The sequence below is a fragment of the Astyanax mexicanus genome, chromosome 23 (assembly GCF_023375975.1).
Source record: "Astyanax mexicanus isolate ESR-SI-001 chromosome 23, AstMex3_surface, whole genome shotgun sequence".
Classification (NCBI taxonomy): Eukaryota; Metazoa; Chordata; class Actinopteri; order Characiformes; family Acestrorhamphidae; genus Astyanax; species Astyanax mexicanus.
The window spans coordinates 7,222,942-7,244,192 of record NC_064430.1 but is presented as its reverse complement, the minus strand read 5'-3'; the positions used below and the strand labels follow the sequence as shown (position 1 = coordinate 7,244,192).

The 21,251-nt window shown below is 39.7% G+C and overlaps 1 protein-coding gene across 1 annotated transcript in view; it reads right to left on the bottom strand.

The window, feature by feature from the left end:
- The window catches only part of mettl15 (methyltransferase like 15), a 132,499-nt gene that overhangs the window by 21,818 nt on the left and 89,430 nt on the right, over positions 1–21,251 (bottom strand). Inside the window, exon 4 of the mRNA XM_049470998.1 lies at positions 8,905–9,096. Within this exon, the coding sequence (XP_049326955.1) occupies positions 8,905–9,096 (192 nt within the window). The remainder of the gene's footprint in view (positions 1–8,904; positions 9,097–21,251) is intronic.

Here is a 21,251-nt window from a genome sequence, read left to right as displayed (position 1 = left end):
TGTATACATAAATGAATATGAACTTGTTTTCTTTGCATTATTTGAGGTCTGAAAGCTGAATGCATGTTTTTTGTAATTTCAGCCGTTTCTGATTTTCTGCAAATAAATGCACTAAATGACTATTTTTATTTGGAATTTGGGAAGAAATGTCCGTAGTTTATAGAATAAAACAACAATGTTCATTTTACTGAAGAGCTGCACATGCACATGCTAAGCAAACAATTTATAGTTTTAATTTGACATATAGCTGCACTGCAAAACATAGGCAAAAACTAGACAAAATATATGCAAATTAAGACCAATATATGTATATTAAGCAAAAAAAATCTGCCAATGGGGTAAGAAAAATTTTCTTAGTAAGATTTCTTACAAAAAGCAATGGCAAAGTGTCAAAATGAGTGAAGTATCACCTAAATCAAGCAAAAAAGTCACTGTTTTTGGACACAAGAATCAGAATAATTTGATTGCTGCTTGATTGCGCTTATTTTGAGTTAAAATTACTTAAAATAAGGTACAAATTCTAAGTAAGAATGATTAAGATAATTATCCCTAAAATACGCAAAATAATCTAACACTTACACACAATGCTTAGTAAGACAAAAAGTCTCATCAGAGAAGAAAATAAGATTTATTGCCTTAAATTTAGAAAATTTCACTTGCTAAGATTTATTTTTTTTGCAGTGTGTTGAACTAATTAAACAAGCCACACCCCTGTCTTTCAATCAACATTATTATTCATTATTATTCCGGAATGGACTTTTGGGTCACACAATATAGAGAATAATACAATATAGAGTTCTAATAAATGCAACAAAAAAAGCCAAAAAAAAAAAGCAAAAAAAAAAAAAAATAATAATAATAATAATAATTAAAAAGTGTTAATATGTTAGAATTATACTTTAGATTTTTATTAAATACTAAAGTACTACATTTATCTTTGAGGACAGATCTGCACACTCTTGGTTGAATTTTAATCTCAGTGTCTTCATGAGGGAGAGTCAGCTGGAATAGTTTTCTCAGCGTCTTGAAGGAAGGAGTTCCTGGAGGTGCTGAACAATAGTTGCTCATTTTTTTTCAGCTCATCCCAATTAAATCACCTCAAATCACCATCTCAGTTCATCAGGTTTAGATCAGGGGATTAATGTGGAGGATTAAATCCTTTTTTACACTGTTTACTATGTAATTCCATATGTGTCTCTTAATTGTTTTTTGTCATGTCTTGATTATTCATCTACAATGTAGAAATCAGTTAAATAAAGAAATAAAGAGGAAAACCATTGAATGAGATGGTGTCCAAACTTTTGACTTATCTCCACTTGTAATACAAAGACAGAAAAAAGGACATTCCTGAATCTTTTTCACTTATTTGCCCAATAAAATTCTAAATTTAACCTCCCAACCCAAACCCTACGTCAACACTGTCCAAACACACCATCATCGTATCTAAACCGAACTGATCGTATGTATCAATGTTTACTCCACCCCATCCAGTGTTAATTCCACCGCCGTACTCTTTCATCATATACCTCCACCTTCTTCCTGAGAGAAAGTCAATCACACATCCCTGCCTGTGATGTTCTGCAGGAAGCCCTGAGCCTCAGGCACCACCATGCCCTCTCCTCTCGCAGACCGCATCGTGATCGCTCTCGCGCAGCGCACGAGGAAGCTCGCACGGCCGCAGCATCACCGTTTCATCAGTTAACGTGGGCACAACAAAAGAGCCTTACTCAGACCGAGGACAGAGAAACGCACTCAAACCAGCTTTTCTTCTCCGCCAAGGTCAGCGGGAGCTGAACACAGCACCACGAAACCCTGTAGCTTTAGCGCATTAGCATCTCCACACTCACTCAACTCTCTCTCTCTCTCTCCCTTCTTCTAATTCTTGTCTCTCTCTTTCTTACTGTTTCTTCAAACTTTCTTGCCCTCCCTCTCTCTCCTTCAAACTTTCTCTCTTTCTTTCTATGCTTTCTTCAAACTCTTTCTCTCCCTTTTTCTTCCTTCAAACTCTCTTTCCCTCTTCGTTCGCTTTCTCTCTTTCTTCGCACTTTCTCTCTTCCTTCACTCTCTCCTTTCTTCAAACTCTCTCTCTTCCTTCACTCTCTCCTTTCTTCAAGCTCTCTTTCTCCCTCTCCTTCCTTTAAACTCTCTCCTTTCTTCAAACTCTCTCTCTTCCTCCACTCTCTCTCTTCCTTCACTCTCTCCTTTCTTCAAACTCTCTTTCTTCCTTCAAACTCTCCTTACTTTAAGCTCTCTTTCTCCCTCCCCTTCCTTTAAACTCTCTCCTTTCTTCAAACTCTCTCTCTTCCTTCACTCTCTCCTTTCTTCAAACTCTCTCTTCCTTCACCCTCTTCTTTCTTCAAACTCTCTCTCTTCCTTCACTCTCTCCTTTCTTCAAACTCTCTCTTCTTCCACTCTCTTCTTTCTTCAAGCTCTCTTTCTCCCTCTCTTTCCTTTAAACTCTCTCCGTTCTTCAAACTCTCTCTTCCTTAACTCTCTTCTTTCTTCAAACTCTCTCTCTTCCTTCACTCTCTCCTTTCTTCAAACTCTCTCTCTTCCTTAACTCTCTCCTTTCTTCAAACTCTCTCTCTTCCTTAACTCTCTCCTTTCTTCAAACTCTCTCTCTTCCTTAACTCTCTCCTTTCTTCAAACTCTCTCTCTTCCTTAACTCTCTCCTTTCTTCAAACTCTCTCTCTTCCTTAACTCTCTCCTTTCTTCAAACTCTCTCTTCCTTCACTCTCTCCTTCCTTCAAACTCTTTTCTTCATTTTAAAATCTCTTGAGCACTCTCTCCTTGTTTTTATCTCTCCTCTTCTCTCTTTCACTCTCTCCTTTTTTAAACTCTCCCTCTTCTTTATTCAAACTCTTCCTCTCTTTCATTCAAACTCTCTTTTCTTCCTTCACTCTCTTCTTTCTTTAAACGCTCTCTTCCTTCACTTTCTTTTTCCTTCAAACTGTCTCTCTCTCTCTCTCTCTTACCCTCATTTTAAAATATCTTTACCTCTCTTTCCATGATTTCTCTTTCTTTCCCTCTCTGTTTATCTCTCCCTCTCTTTTTTCAAACACACACTCTCCTTCCTTCAAACTACTATATCTGTCCTTTTAACTTTTACAAACTTTTACATCTACATCTTTCTCTTCCTCAACTTCCTTCAAACTCTCCCCCCATCTCTCTCTTTCTGTCTCTCTCTCTCTCTCTCTCTCTCTCTCACCCGCGGTGTAATTCTGCAGTCAGTCCCGGTGGGCGGGTTATCCAGTTCATTATCGCCTCACGGCAAAACTTCTCACTAAATCCCCTTAATAAATGTCGGAGAGAGGTCACCATCCATTCTTCACAGTAACAAAGGGAGCATTAGAGGGTGAGTAATGAGGGGCTCGTTACATGAAAGATATTAATTACGGCAGGTAAAAGACGTTGCCGTGGGTGACACCTTGGTTTACAGGTAAACACAGTAAATATCAGGAGCGGGAAGCGGAGCGCTGTTTCTCTTTGTGGTTTTTAATTTGCATTTAACTCTCATGCATCAAACAACGTACTGCTGAACATCAGACCAGCATGTTGACATTCATCCTAACAGCTGTCAAACGTCTGGACAAGTCCAAACTCAAAGTGTGTTGTTGTCATAACCCAAACTTCATAAGCTGTATTCGAATAGGATTAGTTTATTTTAGTTTTTAATTAGTTTATTTTCTCTACAGGATGCCAGAAAAAAAAATATGACTGATTTGTATGAGACAAGAAATCTCGCCATAAACAACTGTAATGGGAGCGGCTACTCAATTTATACACTGCCTTCACTTAAAAAAAAAAAAAAAAACATGATAAAAAGTTACATTACATTAATACACATTTACATTAATACTTTGAGAACTTTTAACTTGAAAATAAACTGTAGGCTATACAATGATTAGGGGTGGGACAAAATACTGATATGACAATATATCATATATATTATTGTCATATACTGTATATACCTGAACTGAGGAATATTGGTTGTCAAATTGTGTGAAACTGACACCAATAAATCCATATATATTTTTTTAATTTAGAGTATTTTATCCTCTTCAGTAATACAGATGTCTTGAAGTATTGCAGAGAATAGGGGTGTGCCATATCATATCGTATGCAATAATATTGCCAACATTTTTAAATATCGTGAATGATATTATACCCTGAAATATTGTGCCATTTCACCCACCTCTAATTATCACATCAGGGTACTACTTTTTTTGCTGTTTTTAGGAAAAAAAAAAAAAAAAAAAAAAGAATTCACACTGTTCTCATTTCCCATTATATATATATCTACTAGAGACTATAGAGATTATATAGGTCTAATATCATTAATTGACTTCTGTTACAAGTCTGATAAAATTCTTGTATTTTTTATCGTATGCAGTAATAAAATTTAAATTTTGTTGCAGTAGAGAATTCTTAAAATATTTCTTTTTTTATTCAGTGTTTTGTCATACCGCCAAGAGTATCATTATCGCAAAAATTCCATGAAATATCATAATATTATTTTAGGGCCATATCGCTCACCCCTAGTAGAGATTTCTCTTGCGATATATATCTTAGAATCACAGTATCATGGGCAACTTATCCTGTTAATTTTGTATCGTTAGGAGGACTGATTTAAAGCTGTAAAACATTACAGCATTGAGGAGATCTTTTAATTTGAGTGTTGAGCAACATTCACAACAAAACTACCCAACAGAAAAGTCACAAAAACTCATTTTCCGCAGGACTTGATGGAAAACTACCCAACATAGTAATTTGCACAAAATCCATACCATCTAAGGTTAAGCTTAAAGCTTAAAAAAAGCCCCCAAAAAATTCTGCCTGAGCCCTACCTGCTCCACCCCATAAACTGTCATCATGAGCCTGAGCCTGATTTAAACAAGACATTTTTTTTAGTAAGTAGATCGTTAAAACTGAGCTTTTTAAAAATATTTTCGGGCTGTTTGAACGAGTGAAGTCTGTTCAGAATGATGTTAATTAACATTGCAACACTGAAGAAGCATAGAACTATCATTAAAGACCTTTTTTTTTATAAGAACAGCTGCATACAGCGCTGCAAGTCAGATGCAGACACGTGGAGAAGCTCACGTGTGCGTGAGCCCCAGAGCTGCGTGATTATAACACTCTAACACTTGTGCAAATTTTATTTAAAAACTAAAACAAACAAAAAAAAAAAAAAAAAAACAGTCGGGTTCGGGCAGAGAAGGAAACAGAGATGGAAAGAAAGAGAAATCATGGAAAGAGAGGTAAAGATATTTTAAAATGAGGGGAGGAGAGAGACAGTTTGAAGGAAAAAGAATGTGAAGGAGGAGAGAGTTTAAAGAAAGGAGAGAGTGAAGGAAGAAAAGAGAGTTTGAACAAAAGAGAGGAAGAGTTTGAATAAAGAAGAGGGAGAGTTTAAAGAAAGGAGAGAGTGAAAGAGAAAAGAGGAGAGATAAAAACAAGGAGAGAGTGCTAAAGAGATTTTAAAATGAAGGAAGGAGTTTGAAGGAAGGAGAGAGTGAAGGAACAGAGTTTAAAGAAAGGAAAGAGTGAAGGAAGAGAGAGAGTTTGAAGAAAGGAGAGCGTGAAGGAAGACAGAGAGTTTAAAGAAAGGAGAGCGTGAAGGAAGAGAGAGAGTTTGAAAAAAGGAGAAAGTGAAAGAGAGGTTAACAAAAGAAAGAGAGACAAATCTACATCTCCTAAAATATTATAAATTAAACATTTACTGTGCTTTACACTGAAGTAACTGCCTAATTATGCTATCATGTTATCTTCATATAAGTGGCATTAAATAGTCCTAAAATGAGAATAATGTAATTTATTGCAATAATTTCTGGAACAATAGATCTTTAAAAAGCAGTATTTATCATAACAGGCTTAAGCACCGTTTTTGGTAAAGTTGTTCTGCGTGGGATTGGCTGAAATAAGTTTCCCTGGCTTCTGTTCAGGCTTGAGTAAAAGTTTGGAAGTGTCGGAAGACTGGAGCTCGTTTTTCGTGATGGTGTTTTCTCTCCATTAGAGAAATCTCCCCGTGTGTGGGCGGCTCAATCACCTTGAAACACGTCTGAACCTAAACGGCCCTGCTGTTTAAATGAGGGGAGATTACCATCACACTCACACACCTACTCACCCAAACCCAAACGAGCTCTCTCTCTCTCACACACACACAAACTCGCACACACACTTTTCTATATATGCCTTTCTCCGTCCTCCACACCTCTGAGCTCATCTCCTCAAACAAAATCATGAGAATATCCCGATACCCCGCCCTGGGTATCTCCCCTGAGGCAGAGCTCAAACTGAGCTGAACAGGTTTATAGTGTACAGTGTTTATATGTTTATATCAGGGGTGTCCAAACTTTTTTTGTTGGGGGCCAGAAGGAGAAATATATTTGAAGTCACGGGCCACAGACTCTGTAATAAAACAAATAATGAAATATACCACTTTAAATAATACATTTTCCTGATTATTTCATTTACACACCATTTTACTTGACTTACTATCTTTATCTGTCTTTGACAGTGTTGTGCAAACTAAGATTTTTCAAATAGAACTTTCATTTCATGATGTCTCTTAATATTAAACTCCTTAATTACGGCAACTTTAGACTCTTTGGCCCGTTTTTCTGTGCTAAAACTGCGCTCTCTCTCCGCTTTTAGACTCTTTGGGCTGTTTACCTGCCGTAATTCTGCACTAAATTTATTTCATTCTTATTTCACATACTTTACGTCACTCTACTTCATTTTACCTCATTCTGTACAGAAATATATAAAAATATACAATTAACTATAAATTTAATGCTCTAATAATAGCAGCATGTAAATGTAGGTGATAATTAGGTTTTAAATTAGGCTATTAAATGAGGTTGAATGCATGTATTATATGAGCAACAACAAGAGATGTCTCAGCACCATAGCTAACCATAACCAATATTCCAATATAACAGGTAGGAATGCACGATATGCATTATAATGCCAATGTTCAATAATGCTGTTGGATATACCAATATTAATGTGGAATATGATAAATTAAGATCAAATATAAATATGAACTAATTTCTCCCAGGATAGGAAGTAGTTTGGTGTGTTTTTTCCACTATGGACCTTTAACTCATTCTACCTCACAAAATCTCACTCAGTGTTTTTCTATCTCACTGTGCCACTGTCTGCATCAGGGTCTAGTACCATTTTAAAAGTTAAATTTAATGCTTTTTAAGACCTTTTTAAGAACTCAATAAATCTCATTTAAGACCCACAAATGTAGTCATAATTTCTTTGGTAACCTTAGTTCTTTCCCCACTATTTTTAGCTAGCTACCCGGTAACGTTAGCTAGCTTGCTTTTAATGTTAGCGAGCTCTCCAGTAACGTTAGCTGGCTCACCACACTAACCTTAAGTCTATCAATGTTAACGTTTGCTAACTTGCTGCCAATGTAAGCTAGCCCTCTGCTAACCTTAGACCTCTTTCCGGTAATGTTAGCTAACCCTCCGCTAACTTTAGACCTCTCTCCGGTAATGTTAGCCAGCTCACCGCACTAACCTTAGGTCTCTCCACAGTAACATTAGCTAACTTGCCGCCACCGGTAACTAGCTATCCACTAACCTTAGACCTCTCTCCGGTAATGTTAGCTAGCTCTCCGCTAACCTTAGACCTCTCTCCGGTAATGTTAGCCAGCTCACCGCACTAACCTTAGGTCTCTCCACGGTAACGTTATCTTACTTGCCGCCACCGGTAACTAGCTATCCGCTAACCTTAGACCTCTCTCTGGTAATGTTAGCTAGCTCTCCGCTAACCTTAGTTCTCTCCCAGGTAACATTAGCTAGCTCCCTGCTAATGTTAATTATCTCCTAGTAACATTAACTTGCTCACCGCTAGCATTAGTTCTCTCCCCCGTAACATCAGCTAGTTCACTGATAATGTTAGCTAGCACTCCGCTAACCTTAGACCTCTCTCTTCGGTAATGTTAGCTAGCTTGCCGCTAAGGTTAGTTCTCTCCCTGGTAACGTTAGCTAACTCGCTGCTAATGTTAGCTAGCTCTCCAGTAATGTTAGCTAGCTCACCGCTAACCTTAGTTCACTCCACGGTAACGTTAGCTAGTTCGCTGCTAATGTTAGCTAGCTCTCCAGTAACGTTAGCTAGCCTCCTGCTAATATTAGTTAGCTCTCTGGTAACGTTCGCTAGCACTCCACTAACCTTAGTTCTCTACCTTGTAACGTAAGCTAGCTCACCACTTATGTTAGCTAGCTCTCCAGTAACATTAGCTAGCTCACCACTTATATTAATTAGCTCTCTGGTAACGTTTGATAGCGCTCCGCTAACATTAGTTCTCTCCCTGGTAAAGTAAGCTAGCTAGCTTGCTAATATTAGCTAGCACTCCACTAACCTTAGTTCTCTCCCCGATAACGTAAGCTAGCGTGCCGCTAATGTTAGATAACTCTCCACTAATTTTAGTTCTTGCCACAGTAATGTTAGCTAATTTGCCACTAATCTTAGCTAGCTCTCCGTTAACCTAAGTTCTCTCTCCGGTAGCGCTAGCTAGCTCACAGCTAATGTTAGCTAGCGCTTCGCTAATCTTAGTTCTCTGCCAGGTAGCTCGTCGCTAATGATAATGTGTGCTTTCTCACTGCCATTAAACACACCATCTGAAAATGTAATACCTACAGCAAAATTACAGTAAATTTCACTCTGCTTACTCTACATCATTCTCCATCATTCTACCTCACTCTGTACAGGATAAAATATACAATCAACTATAAACGTTACGCTCTAATAATAGCAGCACTGCCGCTGGAGCTGTAAGCAATTGGCAGTTAAATGTAGGTGATAATTAGGTTTTAAATTAGGCTGTTAAATGAGGTTGAATGAATGCATGTATTATATAAGCAACAACAGGAGATGTCTCAGCACCTGTCTCCATCCATCCTCATGTCCAGAGGTCCGTCCTTACTGAGGGAGAAGCCTCTGTCCGCTGTGTCCATCTGCATGGAGGAGCATCCAGCATCCAGCAGGGCGGCGTCCACACTTCCCTTCGCCAGGCCGAGCCCTGCTAACAGCCCACTCAGCTCACTGAACCTCCCCAGAACCGGCTTCACCCGACCCCTACAGAGAGAGAGAGAGAGAGAGAGAGAGAGAAAATATGAGTGTGAGAGCATGAGAAAAATAGTGAGAAAAAGAGTGAGAGAATACGAGTAAGATAATATAGAAGTAAGGGTGTGAGAAAGAGTGAGAAAGGTTGACACAATAAGAGTGAGAATATAGAAGCGAGAGTGAGAGAGGTCAAGAAAGAGTGAAAGAAAATACAAGTGAGAGAGCGAGGGAAATAGTGAGAAAGTGTGAGAAAGGTCAAGAAAGAGTTAAAGAATAAGAGTAAGAGAATATAAAAGCAAGAGTGAGTAAAAATGAGAAAGAAAGAAAGAAAGAAAGAAAGAAAGAATGAGGGAGTGAGGAACGTTGAGAAAGAGTGTGAGAATAAGGGTGAGAGAATATAGAAGTGAGAGAATGTGAGAAAGAGTGAAAAAGAAAGAGTGAGAGAATAAGAGCAAATATAGAAGTGAAATAGAGAAAGAATGAGGGAGTGAGAACGAGAGAGAGAGAATAAGAGTAAGAGAATATAGAAGTAAGAGAGTGACAAAGAATGAAAGAGAATACGAGTGCGAGAGCGTGAAAAAAATTGAGAAAGGTGAGAAAGTGTGAGTAAGAAAGTGCGAAAGAGCAAGAAAGTGAGAAAGAGTACGAGTGAGAAAGAATGAAAGAGTGAAAAAAGTTTTGGAAAAAATGAGAGAGTAAGAAAGAGTGAAAAAGAAGTGAGAAAGAGTGAGTGAGTGTGAGGAACAGAGAGGAAGAGAGTGAGACAATGAGAAACAGTGAAAAAGAGTGATGGATAGCGGGGGAGAGTGAGAGAGAAAGTGAAATTTAATTATATATTAATTAATTTTACATTAAACTAATTAAAACCCTCTTTAAAATGAGAAAAAAAATCTTTTCCTTTTATGTTGCCAAGAACATCATTATCAAAAAAAAAAAAAAAAAAAAAAAAACTCAATATATAGTGCTATTATTTCAGGCCCATATCGCCCAGCCCTAAACTGTAGTACTGCCTTTCTGTTTATGTAGCACAGAATGTACTAAGTTCAGTGGGTCGATACTGTTCCCAGGAGAGAACTGATGAATCAATCGAAGCTATAAATGTTTTTTTATTCTTATAAATCAGTGAGTCATGTACTGGCTCTAAACTGTGCTTCCCGGCACGGCTACAGCAGCAGATCTGCAGAACCGCGGGAGCATCCGAGGTCCTGAAATCAGAATAAGCAGGACTATATCTGTTCTGATCGCCCACTGATACGCAACAAGGCCTTCAAATTTATGTAGAGAAACAAAGGTAGAGCTTGTGTGGCTCAAGGCTGAATTCTGTTTAAAGCAGTGAGATTATCTTTCTCAATGCTGACTAGGAGAAAGTATAATATACTAGTTTATATTGATAGTATATTAGTTTAAAGTTGGGTGTCCAGAAACCTTCGGTTAAATGTTGGTGTCCAGTAACTTTTGTCTAAAGATTGTACAGAAACCTCTGGTTAAATTCTGGTGTCCAAAAACCTCTAGCTAAATGGTTGTGACTAGAAACTTTCTGCTAAATGCTGGTGTCCATAAACAATTTGTTAAAGGTTTATTTCTTGGAACTTTTAGCTAAATATTAGTGTCCCGAAGCAACTGGCTAAACGTTGGTGTCCAGAAACCTTTGGCTAAACGTTGGTGTCCAGAAACCTTTGGCTAAACGTTGGTGTCCCAAAGCTTTTGGCTAAATGTTGGTGTCCAGAAAACTTTTGGCTAAATGGTGGAACTCAAATATGTTTGGTGAACAGAGCTGTGTCCAGAAACCTTTGGTTAAATGTTGGTGTCCAGAAACGTATGGCTAATGGTTGATATGCAGCAACTTTTGGCTAAAGCTTGGTGTCCAAGAACATTTTGTTCAAGGTTGGTGTCCAGAAACCTTTGGTTAAAGGTTGGTGTCCAGAAAGGTTTGGCTAAAGGTTTATGTCTAGGAAATGTTAGCTAAATATTGGTGTCCCAAAGCTTTTGGCTAAAGGTTGTTGTCCAGAAACTTTTGGCAAAAGGTTGTCCAGAAACTTGTGGTTAAATATTGGTGTCCCGAAACCTTTGACTAAAAGGTGTAATGCAAAGGTGTTTGGGTAACAGAGCTGTGATTAGAAACATTTGGATAAAGGTTCATGTCTAGAAACTTTCAGCTAAATATTTTGGTTTCCAGAAAGTTTTGGCTAAAGTTTGGTGTACAGAAACATTTTGTTTAAGGTTTATGTCTAGAAACATTTAGCTAAATATTGGTGTCCCAAAGTTTTTGGCTAAATGTTGGTGTCCAGAAACTTTTGGCTAAATATTGATGTCCCAAAGCTTCTGGCTAAAGGTTGTTTAGAAACGTTTGTCTAAAAGGTGTAATGCAAAGGTGTTTTGGGTAACTGAGCTGTTACTAGAAACTTTTGGTTAAAAGTTGATATTTAAATACTTTCAGCTACATATTGGTGTCCAGAAGCATTTAGCTAAATGTTGGTGTACAGCACTCTTTGGCTTAATGGTGGAATGCAAATAATATTAAATAAACAAGATGTGTCCAGAAACATTTGGCTAAATGTTGTCTTTGAAAGAGTGGATCTTGGAGTAAGTCTTGCTGGCACAAAACTACTTTCTAACAAGGCTGTGAAATTGAATGAGCCATCAGACTATTGAAAGAATCACTTGAGCTATAGAGCTCAGAAACTAACTATGCTCAACTACGTCCGTGTGGAAAAGCCCTCTATCCATTCGGCTCTGCGGTGGATAAGAAGCCGGAGCGTCTGAAAGAGTGTCTAACAAAGTTCTTTAAAACCTCGAAACTCTCCAAAACTTTAGCACCGACTCCAGATTCACTGTTTCTGCAGACTGGCAGTTCTGAAACTGCTGCTGCAGGAGATTTATAGAGAGAGACACCAAATAATATGCATCCCACTGGGAAGCTAACAAAATATCATCCATTAGTTTATCACCACTGAGAGACGGGGTGGAGTCGGGGGTGGCGGTGGTTGGGGGCGGTGCGTGGGTTTTGGATTTGCTGAGCACCATCAGAGTTAACTCAGCGCTCGCTAACTCACAGAGGCTTCCACCTGCATGTGTCTGAAAGCATGCATACAGCTGACACACACCAGAACACAAGTTAGCAGCGTGTAGCTGAGCAGCGTGGAAGTTAGTGCGTGTAGCTGAGCAGCGTGGAAGTTAGTGTGTGTGGCTGAGCAGCGTGGAAGTTAGTGTGTGTGGCTGAGCAGCGTGGAAGTTAGTGTGTGTGGCTGAGCAGCGTGGAAGTTAGTGTGTGTAGCTGAGCAGCGTGGAAGTTAGTGTGTGTAGCTGAGCAGCGTGGAAGTTAGTGTGTGTGGCTGAGCAGCGTGGAAGTTAGTGTGTGTGGCTGAGCAGCGTGGAAGTTAGTGTGTGTAGCTGAGCAGCGTGGAAGTTAGTGTGTGTAGCTGAGCAGTGTGGAAGTTAGTGTGTGTAGCTGAGCAGTGTGGAAGTTAGTGTGTGTAGCTGAGCAGCGTGGAAGTTAGTGTGTGTGGCTGAGCAGCGTGGAAGTTAGTGTGTGTAGCTGAGCAGTGTGGAAGTTAGTGTGTGTAGCTGAGCAGCGTGGAAGTTAGTGTGTGTAGCTGAGCAGCGTGGAAGTTAGTGTGTGTGGCTGAGCAGCGTGGAAGTTAGCGTGTGTGGCTGAGCAGCGTGGAAGTTAGCGTGTGTGGCTGAGCAGCGTGGAAGTTAGTGTGTGTGGCTGAGCAGCGTGGAAGTTAGTGTGTGTGGCTGAGCAGCGTGGAAGTTAGTGTGTGTAGCTGAGCAGCGTGGAAGTTAGTGTGTGTAGCTGAGCAGCGTGGAAGTTAGTGTGTGTGGCTGAGCAGCGTGGAAGTTAGTGTGTGTAGCTGAGCAGCGTGGAAGTTAGTGTGTGTAGCTGAGCAGCGTGGAAGTTAGTGTGTGTGGCTGAGCAGCGTGGAAGTTAGTGTGTGTGGCTGAGCAGCGTGGAAGTTAGTGTGTGTAGCTGAGCAGCGTGGAAGTTAGTGTGTGTGGCTGAGCAGCGTGGAAGTTAGTGTGTGTAGCTGAGCAGCGTGGAAGTTAGTGTGTGTAGCTGAGCAGCGTGGAAGTTAGTGTGTGTGGCTGAGCAGCGTGGAAGTTAGTGTGTGTGGCTGAGCAGCGTGGAAGTTAGTGTGTGTAGCTGAGCAGCGTGGAAGTTAGTGTGTGTAGCTGAGCAGTGTGGAAGTTAGTGTGTGTGGCTGAGCAGTGTGGAAGTTAGTGTGTGTAGCTGAGCAGCGTGGAAGTTAGTGTGTGTAGCTGAGCAGCGTGGAAGTTAGTGTGTGTGGCTGAGCAGTGTGGAAGTTAGTGTGTGTAGCTGAGCAGCGTGGAAGTTAGTGTGTGTGGCTGAGCAGCGTGGAAGTTAGTGTGTGTAGCTGAGCAGCGTGGAAGTTAGTGTGTGTGGCTGAGCAGCGTGGAAGTTAGTGTGTGTGGCTGAGCAGCGTGGAAGTTAGTGTGTGTAGCTGAGCAGCGTGGAAGTTAGTGTGTGTGGCTGAGCAGTGTGGAAGTTAGTGTGTGTAGCTGGAGAGGGTTTTATTTTCAGTTGGATGTGGAGGTGGGAAAGTGACGTGAGCATTGACGCTGACTGCTTTTCATCCTTAATCATTCAGATGGACACGTGGGCGTCTGGGTGCATCTCTCTCTCTATCGCTCCTTCTCTCTCTCTCTCTCTCTCTCTCTCTCTCTCTCTCTCTCTCTCTCTCTCTCTCTCTCTCTCTCTCTCTCTCTCTCTCTCTCTCTCTCTCTCTCTCTCTCTCTCTCTCTCTCTCTCTCTCTCTCTCTCTCTCTCTCTCTCTCTCTCTTCTTACATTCCTCTCCATATTCACTCTCAGCCTTCTCCTGGCTAGCAATGGTGAAACGGTTAAATGATTGGTCACAATGTGGTCAGAAATGTTTAATGAAGTTGGGAAGGTTACTTTAAAAAACGTATTACTTCACAGATTATTGATTATCTATTCAGAAGTGTACTTACAAAATTATTCACTTTATTAAAAGTAATTTGACCAAAATCACATAAACATGCAACAAGTGATTCTCAGGGTTTCATTTATTTTGGCACTTTCCAAAACTAAACAAATGTAACAGCCTATAAAAAGTATTTTGTTTTACATTTCAAAGAGAATGCCATTGAAACTTCAAAAATAATTTAATAAACACTTATATTTTTATGGCCCAGCAGACAAACCTACACAGCACAACACATTCACCTGTGCAGTGGTATTCTAATCATAAATTTATCTTAGCAGTGCATTTCAAAGGATAAATTGACCTCAGCAGTGCAATTCAAAGTATGGATTTACCCCAGCAGTGCAATTCAAAGAATAAATGTATTCCTAGGATAAAGTTGGATACATTTACCTCAGCAGTGCAATTTAAAGGATACATTTACCTCACCAATGCAATTATAATTGTGAATTTACCTCAAAAGTACAATTATAATTGTGAATTTACCTCAGCAGTGCAATTCTAAGGACAAATTTACCTTAGCAGTGTAATTCAAAAGAAATTTACCTCAGCAGTGCTACACAAAGTAAGAATTTACCTCAGCAGTGCAATACAAAGGATACATTCACCTCAGCAGTGTAAGTCACAGTATAAATTTGCCTCAGCAGTGTAATTTAAAGGATATATTTACCTCAGAGACGCACTTATAATCACAAGTTTACTTCAGCAATGCAAGTATAACCATGAATTTACCTCAGAAGTACAATTATAATAATGAATTTGCCAATGAGTAGTGCAATTCTAAAGATTAATTTACCTCAGCAGTGCAATTCTAAGTATAAATTTACCACAGCAATAAAATTCAAAGGATAAATTAACCTCAGCAATACTATTTTAACTATGAATTTACCAAGGCGATGTTATTCTAATCATGAAGCTATTTAAAAGTGTAACAATATACATTTTTTTGTTTGTATTCTGATTATGCAATGCCATTACATCTAATCTGTTACCACCCAATCCTGGATCCAGTCAAACTTCAACCATTCTACTTCAACCCAGTCTTGAAGATGATCACTCTCCTAATAGCTCTCCTTCTTCTAGTCACTCCCCACACTACAAGTCTTACTCACTCTCTCTCTCAATCTCTCTCTCTTTCTTTCTCTCTCTCAGATCCTTCTCCGATACAGAGTAAGCCATACATTTTTCATGTGACCTTTTGTAGCTGGAGCATGAGCTGAGCATGACCCCGGTAAGAAGCTATAGATCACGCCAATCAGCCACGAAAGAGAAGCAGGAAGCTGCTGCTTTTGTTAAGGATAAATATTATCTCCCTACAAGGGCAGAAGCTGCAGCTATTAACCCTTCTAGAGCTGCCCAGATCCTCCATATATTCAAAAAAAAAGGCTCCTTATATCTTTCTACTTTTGTAGCTATCTAATATGCATTTATAGCACATTTTACGTTGTAAAACGCTGATTTGTTTAAAGTCTAAAAACGTGGTTGACGTTTGGCGCAATTCTGTGGACGCAACTGATGTATCCTTTCTGGTCCTTAGTTACCCACAATTCTTTGGCTATGAAAAACAGGAAGGGAAAAGAGAGAAATAGAACTATGAAAAATGGACATAAATTGGGGGAAACAGTGAAAAACATAGCCTCTGGTGTTTTAGAATTTTCTTTTAAAATATTAGCCTATCTGAATTATTAAACATTTGTAAAGTTGAGCCACTTATTGGTCAGAGCTATCGGAAGTGGGAGCAAAAAATTAAATACAGATAGATTTATACTGGGTGAAATAGATAAACAGATAAACAGAATTTTGCCAATGTAATAATTGATCACTTGAGCTCTAGGGCTCCAGACTAACAATGCTCGACCGTCCCAGGGCTGATAAAAATAGGACTGAGAATGCAATGAAACTGGTTATAAGCAATTTTCTGACTAAGGAAAACCTACTGGTTGAAATATGAAATATGAGTTTAAGCCCCTAAGGGATACAACTCTAGTTGTAATTGTAGGTGAATAGCTATATATCAGTCAACTGTGGAACTTCAAAAGTGGCAACGGTAGACAAAGAAGCTGTGCTTTCGCTCAGTCTGCTTCATGAGGTAAAATCTAGAATGGTTCTCTGACTTAACTGTCTTAAAGGAGTTCTAGAGGTGCTGAGCTCTTGTTATCTGCTTTTCCTTCACTCTGAGCAACTTATCCCAAATTATCTAGATTGGGTTTTTCTTATGTTGGGTATTTGTGAAGCTGAACACTTTTGTTTCTGTCTAATAACTCACTGCATACTGTCTAATTGTGTTCCTTTGTAGTTTTTAAGTCTTTAATTTTAATTTTCATCTTTAATGGATTAAATAACACAAATAAAGAACAATTCTTAATGAGCATGTGTGTCTAAATTTTGAGTGGCACGGTACATCCATATTAACACCTAATATAAACATATTGCACTGTATCAGCATTCAGTACGTTCAGTGCAACATATGCAGCAGGACTTCTTCCACAGCAGAAGCCCATTAGCATTGCAGTGGGCTTTATTCTGCCCGCCCCCACAGCGCTCGGCAATCCCACCGTCCCCTCCGCCCCTCCTCAACCCGTTCTCTCCTTGAAAATGTAGAGAGCGAGGAAAGAGAGAAAACACCACCTCCTCCTACTCCTCCATCTCTTCCGAGTCTCGCTCCAGCTAAAGGTCCTCCTCCTCAGCTGGGGCGGGGGGCCGCCCAACAGGCTTTAGGGGTGCCTGGGCCTGCAAGCCCACCAGCCAGCTGAAAGATCAAGGGCGAGGGAGCAGCTCGGTGAGTCCGCGCCCACGGCTGGGGCTTCCCTCACTCCTCTACGCCAAGGAGTGGGCTTTCTCCTTCCCCCCCTCTCTCTCTCTCTCTCTCTCTCTCTCTCTCTTTCGGCACCCTCATTAATTTGTTGGAAAATCTATAGCGAGGCATTCTCCTGCCCGCCCACACACACACTCTCGATGGGAGCCGTAATCCACCCACCATGGATCAGTGGGTTTGGAGGGAGAGGAAGCTTCCCAGCTTGCTTTCTTTGCTTGGGGCGCCCCCTCTTCTCATGTCAATACACAGGCAATTTAAAGCCTCCGAGGTGCCCAACTTCCCCCCCTGCGCTATTTCCCCCGTCTCAAGCCGCTCATCCCTTACTTTTATTGCTTTGTTTTCCGATAATTTTCATTATCTCTCCAAGCATGGCCCTGGCTGACCAAACAATAAGAAGTTACTAGCTGAAGGGAGGCATTGTGTGTCACCACCAGCGACAAGTATCGAAAAAGACTTCTGGGATCACCCAGTACGGCCTTTAAGAACTCGGTAGAGCTATCGTCGGGAGGGTTAAGCCCACAGTATCTTGACCTTAACCTCATTTAAGTGTAGGTACAGTACAGGCCAAAAGTTTGGACACGCCTTCTCTTTTTCAATGCGTTTTCATGACTATTTACATTGTAGATTCTCACTGAAAGCATCAAAACTATGAATGAACACATGTGGAGTTTTATGTACTTAACAAAAAAAAAAAAAGATTATGTTCTAGTATCTTCAAAAAATAGCCACTCTTTGCTCCGATTACTGCTTTGCACACTCTTGGCATCATTCTCTCAATGAGTTTCAAGAGGTGGCCACCTGAAATGTTTTTTTTTCTCAACAGTCTTGAAGGAAGGAGTTCCCAGAGGTGTTTATTAGCACTTGTTGGCTCTTTGCCTTCTTCACTCTGTGCTCCAGCTCACCCCAAACCATCTGGATTGGGTTCAGGTCCGGTGACTGTGGAGGACAGCTCATTTTTTGTACATTTAAGTACATAAAACTCCACATGTGTTCATTCATAGTTTTGATGCCTTCAGTGAGAATCTACAATGTAAATATGAATCATGAAAATAAAGAAAATGCATTGAAAAAGAGAAGGTGTGTCCAAACTTTTGGCCTGTACTGTACATTTAGCAAATTAGTGGAGTCGGTCACAAATTCTATTTTTATGTTTTTTTAGCACAGTATACAAAGTCTGGAACTGTAGTAACCATAGCTAAAAAATGTCTGAAAGCTGTTCAGAGAAGCAGAAAAGAGGTCCACGGTCACTCTGGAGGAGCTGCAGAGATCCACAGCCTTTATGGAAGAGTGACAAGAAAAAAAATGTTTTTGAAAGAAAAACATAAGAAGTGCCATTAGCAGTTTGTAGCCTCAAGACATGTAGGCAAAACATATGAAAGAAGGTTCTGAGGTCAGATGAGACCTTTGGAAGAAGTTTAACTTTTTGGCCTAAATGCAAAATGCGATGTGTGGCGAATTAAAAAGAAAAGAGTAAAAAAGAAAAGATAAAAAGAGTTGATGGGAAGATGGATGGAGCTAAATACAGGGCAATCCTGGAAGAACAAAACCTGTTGGAGGCTGTAAAAGACTTGAGAATAGGAAGGAGATTCACCTTCCAATAAAACGATGACCCTAAACCTTGTCTTGTTGGAAGGAGTTAACAGGATATTTTACAGCAGTGCTGCTGGAGTTTTTAAACACTGTGCTAAACACTCCTATCTATAGCTGCCCCAACTTGTAGATAAAGTAAAGTCAGAGACAGAAGCTCTGAATCTTCTGTGAATATCAGTTTGTGTTGGTCATTTTCTAGTCCTTCATCATAAACTGTACACTTCATAATCAGCACCATGTTAATCAGAGACTTTATATAAGAATATATTTAAAATGTCTATTATCAATCCTAGTAAATTAAGGCCAACGAGTCAAAGCTCATAAAAAAAACATGGAAGTGCTCCACCAGTGACCCTCAGGCCGGTGTCAGCAGGAGGGAGAGCGAGAAGAAAAAAATCAAACCGCTGTGCATCTCTTGCTCATTTCACCCGCAGAGGGAAAAAATCAGTGACATGCCCTGACACCAGCTGATCAATAATTGAGCGAAAACACTGATTAAATCTCAAGAAGAAGAGAGTCCCTCAGCCCCTCCCCTCCATCCTGCAAATGCCAAGCTCTCCTCTCAGCAACATGAGATACACACAGCAGATACGCTGCCACTGTAAGCAACTGCAGATTACACTGACTAATGCAGTAAAGCCCAATACAGGGTCATTAACACACAGTTTACAACAGAACGAGCCACAAGCTGCCAAACTGAGCACAGCCCAGAATTACTACAACAGAACAGATATTTCTGAATAAATTTGACCCTAAAAATGTGATCTGGCATTTTATTTTTCATTTTTTACGAGGCTATAATGAACCAGTCAAGTTCTTTGTCTAGGCCGCTGCTAAAAAACAAACAAACAAATAACTATACAAAATGCATAAATAAATTTGACCATACTCAGTTTGCTCAGTTTTTCACATATTTACAGTTAAAAATTTACCTCAGCAGTGCAATTTTAGCCATAAATGTACCTCAGCAGTGCGATTTTAGTCATAAATCTACCTCAGCGGTGCAATTTTAGTCATGAATGTACATCAGTAGTGCAATTCTAGGCAAATTTACCTTGGCTGTGTAATTTTAGTCACATATGTACCAGTCAAGTTCTTTGTCCTAGGCCACTGCTAAAAAACTAACAAATAACTGCACAAAATATATAAATAAATTTAAGTACCTCAGCAGTGTAATTTTAGCCCTAGATTTACCTTGGCAGTGTAATTTTAGTCATACATGTACCTCAGCAGAGCAATGTTAGTCACATATATATCTTAGCAATGCAATTTTAGTCACAGATGTTCCTGAGCAGAGCAATTTTAAATCATACATGTACCTCAGCAGCGCAATTTTTGTCACGAATGTATCTTAGCTGTGTTATTTTAGTCATACATGTACCTCAGCAGTGCAATTTTGGTCAAAAATGTACCTCAGCAGTGCAATTTTGGTCACACATGTACCTTGGCAGTGCATTTTTAAGTCACGAATGTATCTCGTCAGTATAATTTATCTCAGTAGTGCAACTCAAGCCACATAAGTGAAAATTACACAGATAAATGCAGCATGTTATTTGGTACAAACAAACAAATTCTAAGGCAAAATCAGCTCTAATTACTGTTACTATTCTTGCTCTGTACAGCTTGGATATTTTTCATCTGAAACCAACGTTATGAGTCACACTAAAGCCACAATGAAAACTGTCCAAATCTGTGCACAAATCTGATTGTAATCCCATTTCAAACCACCTGCAGCAAGGAAAATTGAATTAACTGTATTTTATGCGGTTTTATCAATCTGGTAAAGCCAAAAAACATTTGCCAAAAATCAGATTGAGGCTAGCAGTTTAAACACAGCCTTGGAGATGGTTTAAGACGGGATTACAAATAGTTGTGAAACCCAATGGTCACTCTGGATGAGCTCCAAAGATCCTGTGTGCTGAAGATTCTCTGATCTGATGAACCCAAGACTAAACTTTCTGGCTCAAGTTCAGATTGGTGGAGTGTGTGGCAGGTGTGAATAAAGGCTTATGTAGGCGTCATGCAGCCTTATAAACAGCGCCCTACAGTAAACGTGTCACCGAAACAGTGTCGCCAATTGATCCAGTCATTAAGCAAATGAGTAAAGTTTGTTCTACTAAAGAAGATGATTCACAGTGATGGCGTCTAAATGTCTGATGATACTGATACGGGCCGTCGTGTCACACAGAGTCATGGTGTTTATGTCACATCCTTACAGGCATTATGTCAAATGATATCGTGTGGGGTGCTGATGTAATCAATTTGACAAGTGAGAGCCCACAAAACACACAAACACACACACTTTATCCATCACCCACCGTGCCAACGGCATATGAGGATAGTCTCCTCTCATAAAAGGCAGAATTTCTCACTGTACTAGTGACCATGGCAACTTGCTACTTGGTAGTGTGATATTTATTAATTATTCCTTTCTACAGTATGTCAGTTTTACTCAGCAGCAGCAATCCAGATTAAATAAATAACTGGAGACGCTGATAAATTATCTAGCCTCTGATTTCAGCTCTTGCTTCAGGGTGCATGCAGTAAATTATGTCCTTTATCTGTGCTAATGTCTCAACATTTACCAACCTGTGCTCACTGCCAAAACCTACATTTAAAACAAGTGATGATGTGAGCGGAGAGCACTGCAAGGGAAACACCTGAACCAAAAACCTTAAAACAGTTCTCCTTAATGTGATTTTTAATTCAGCTTCAAAAAATACTGAATTGCCCCCTAACATATAGGTAATAAATTGCCTCAACAAACTTTATTCAAGTTATTGTTAAAAGTTGGTCT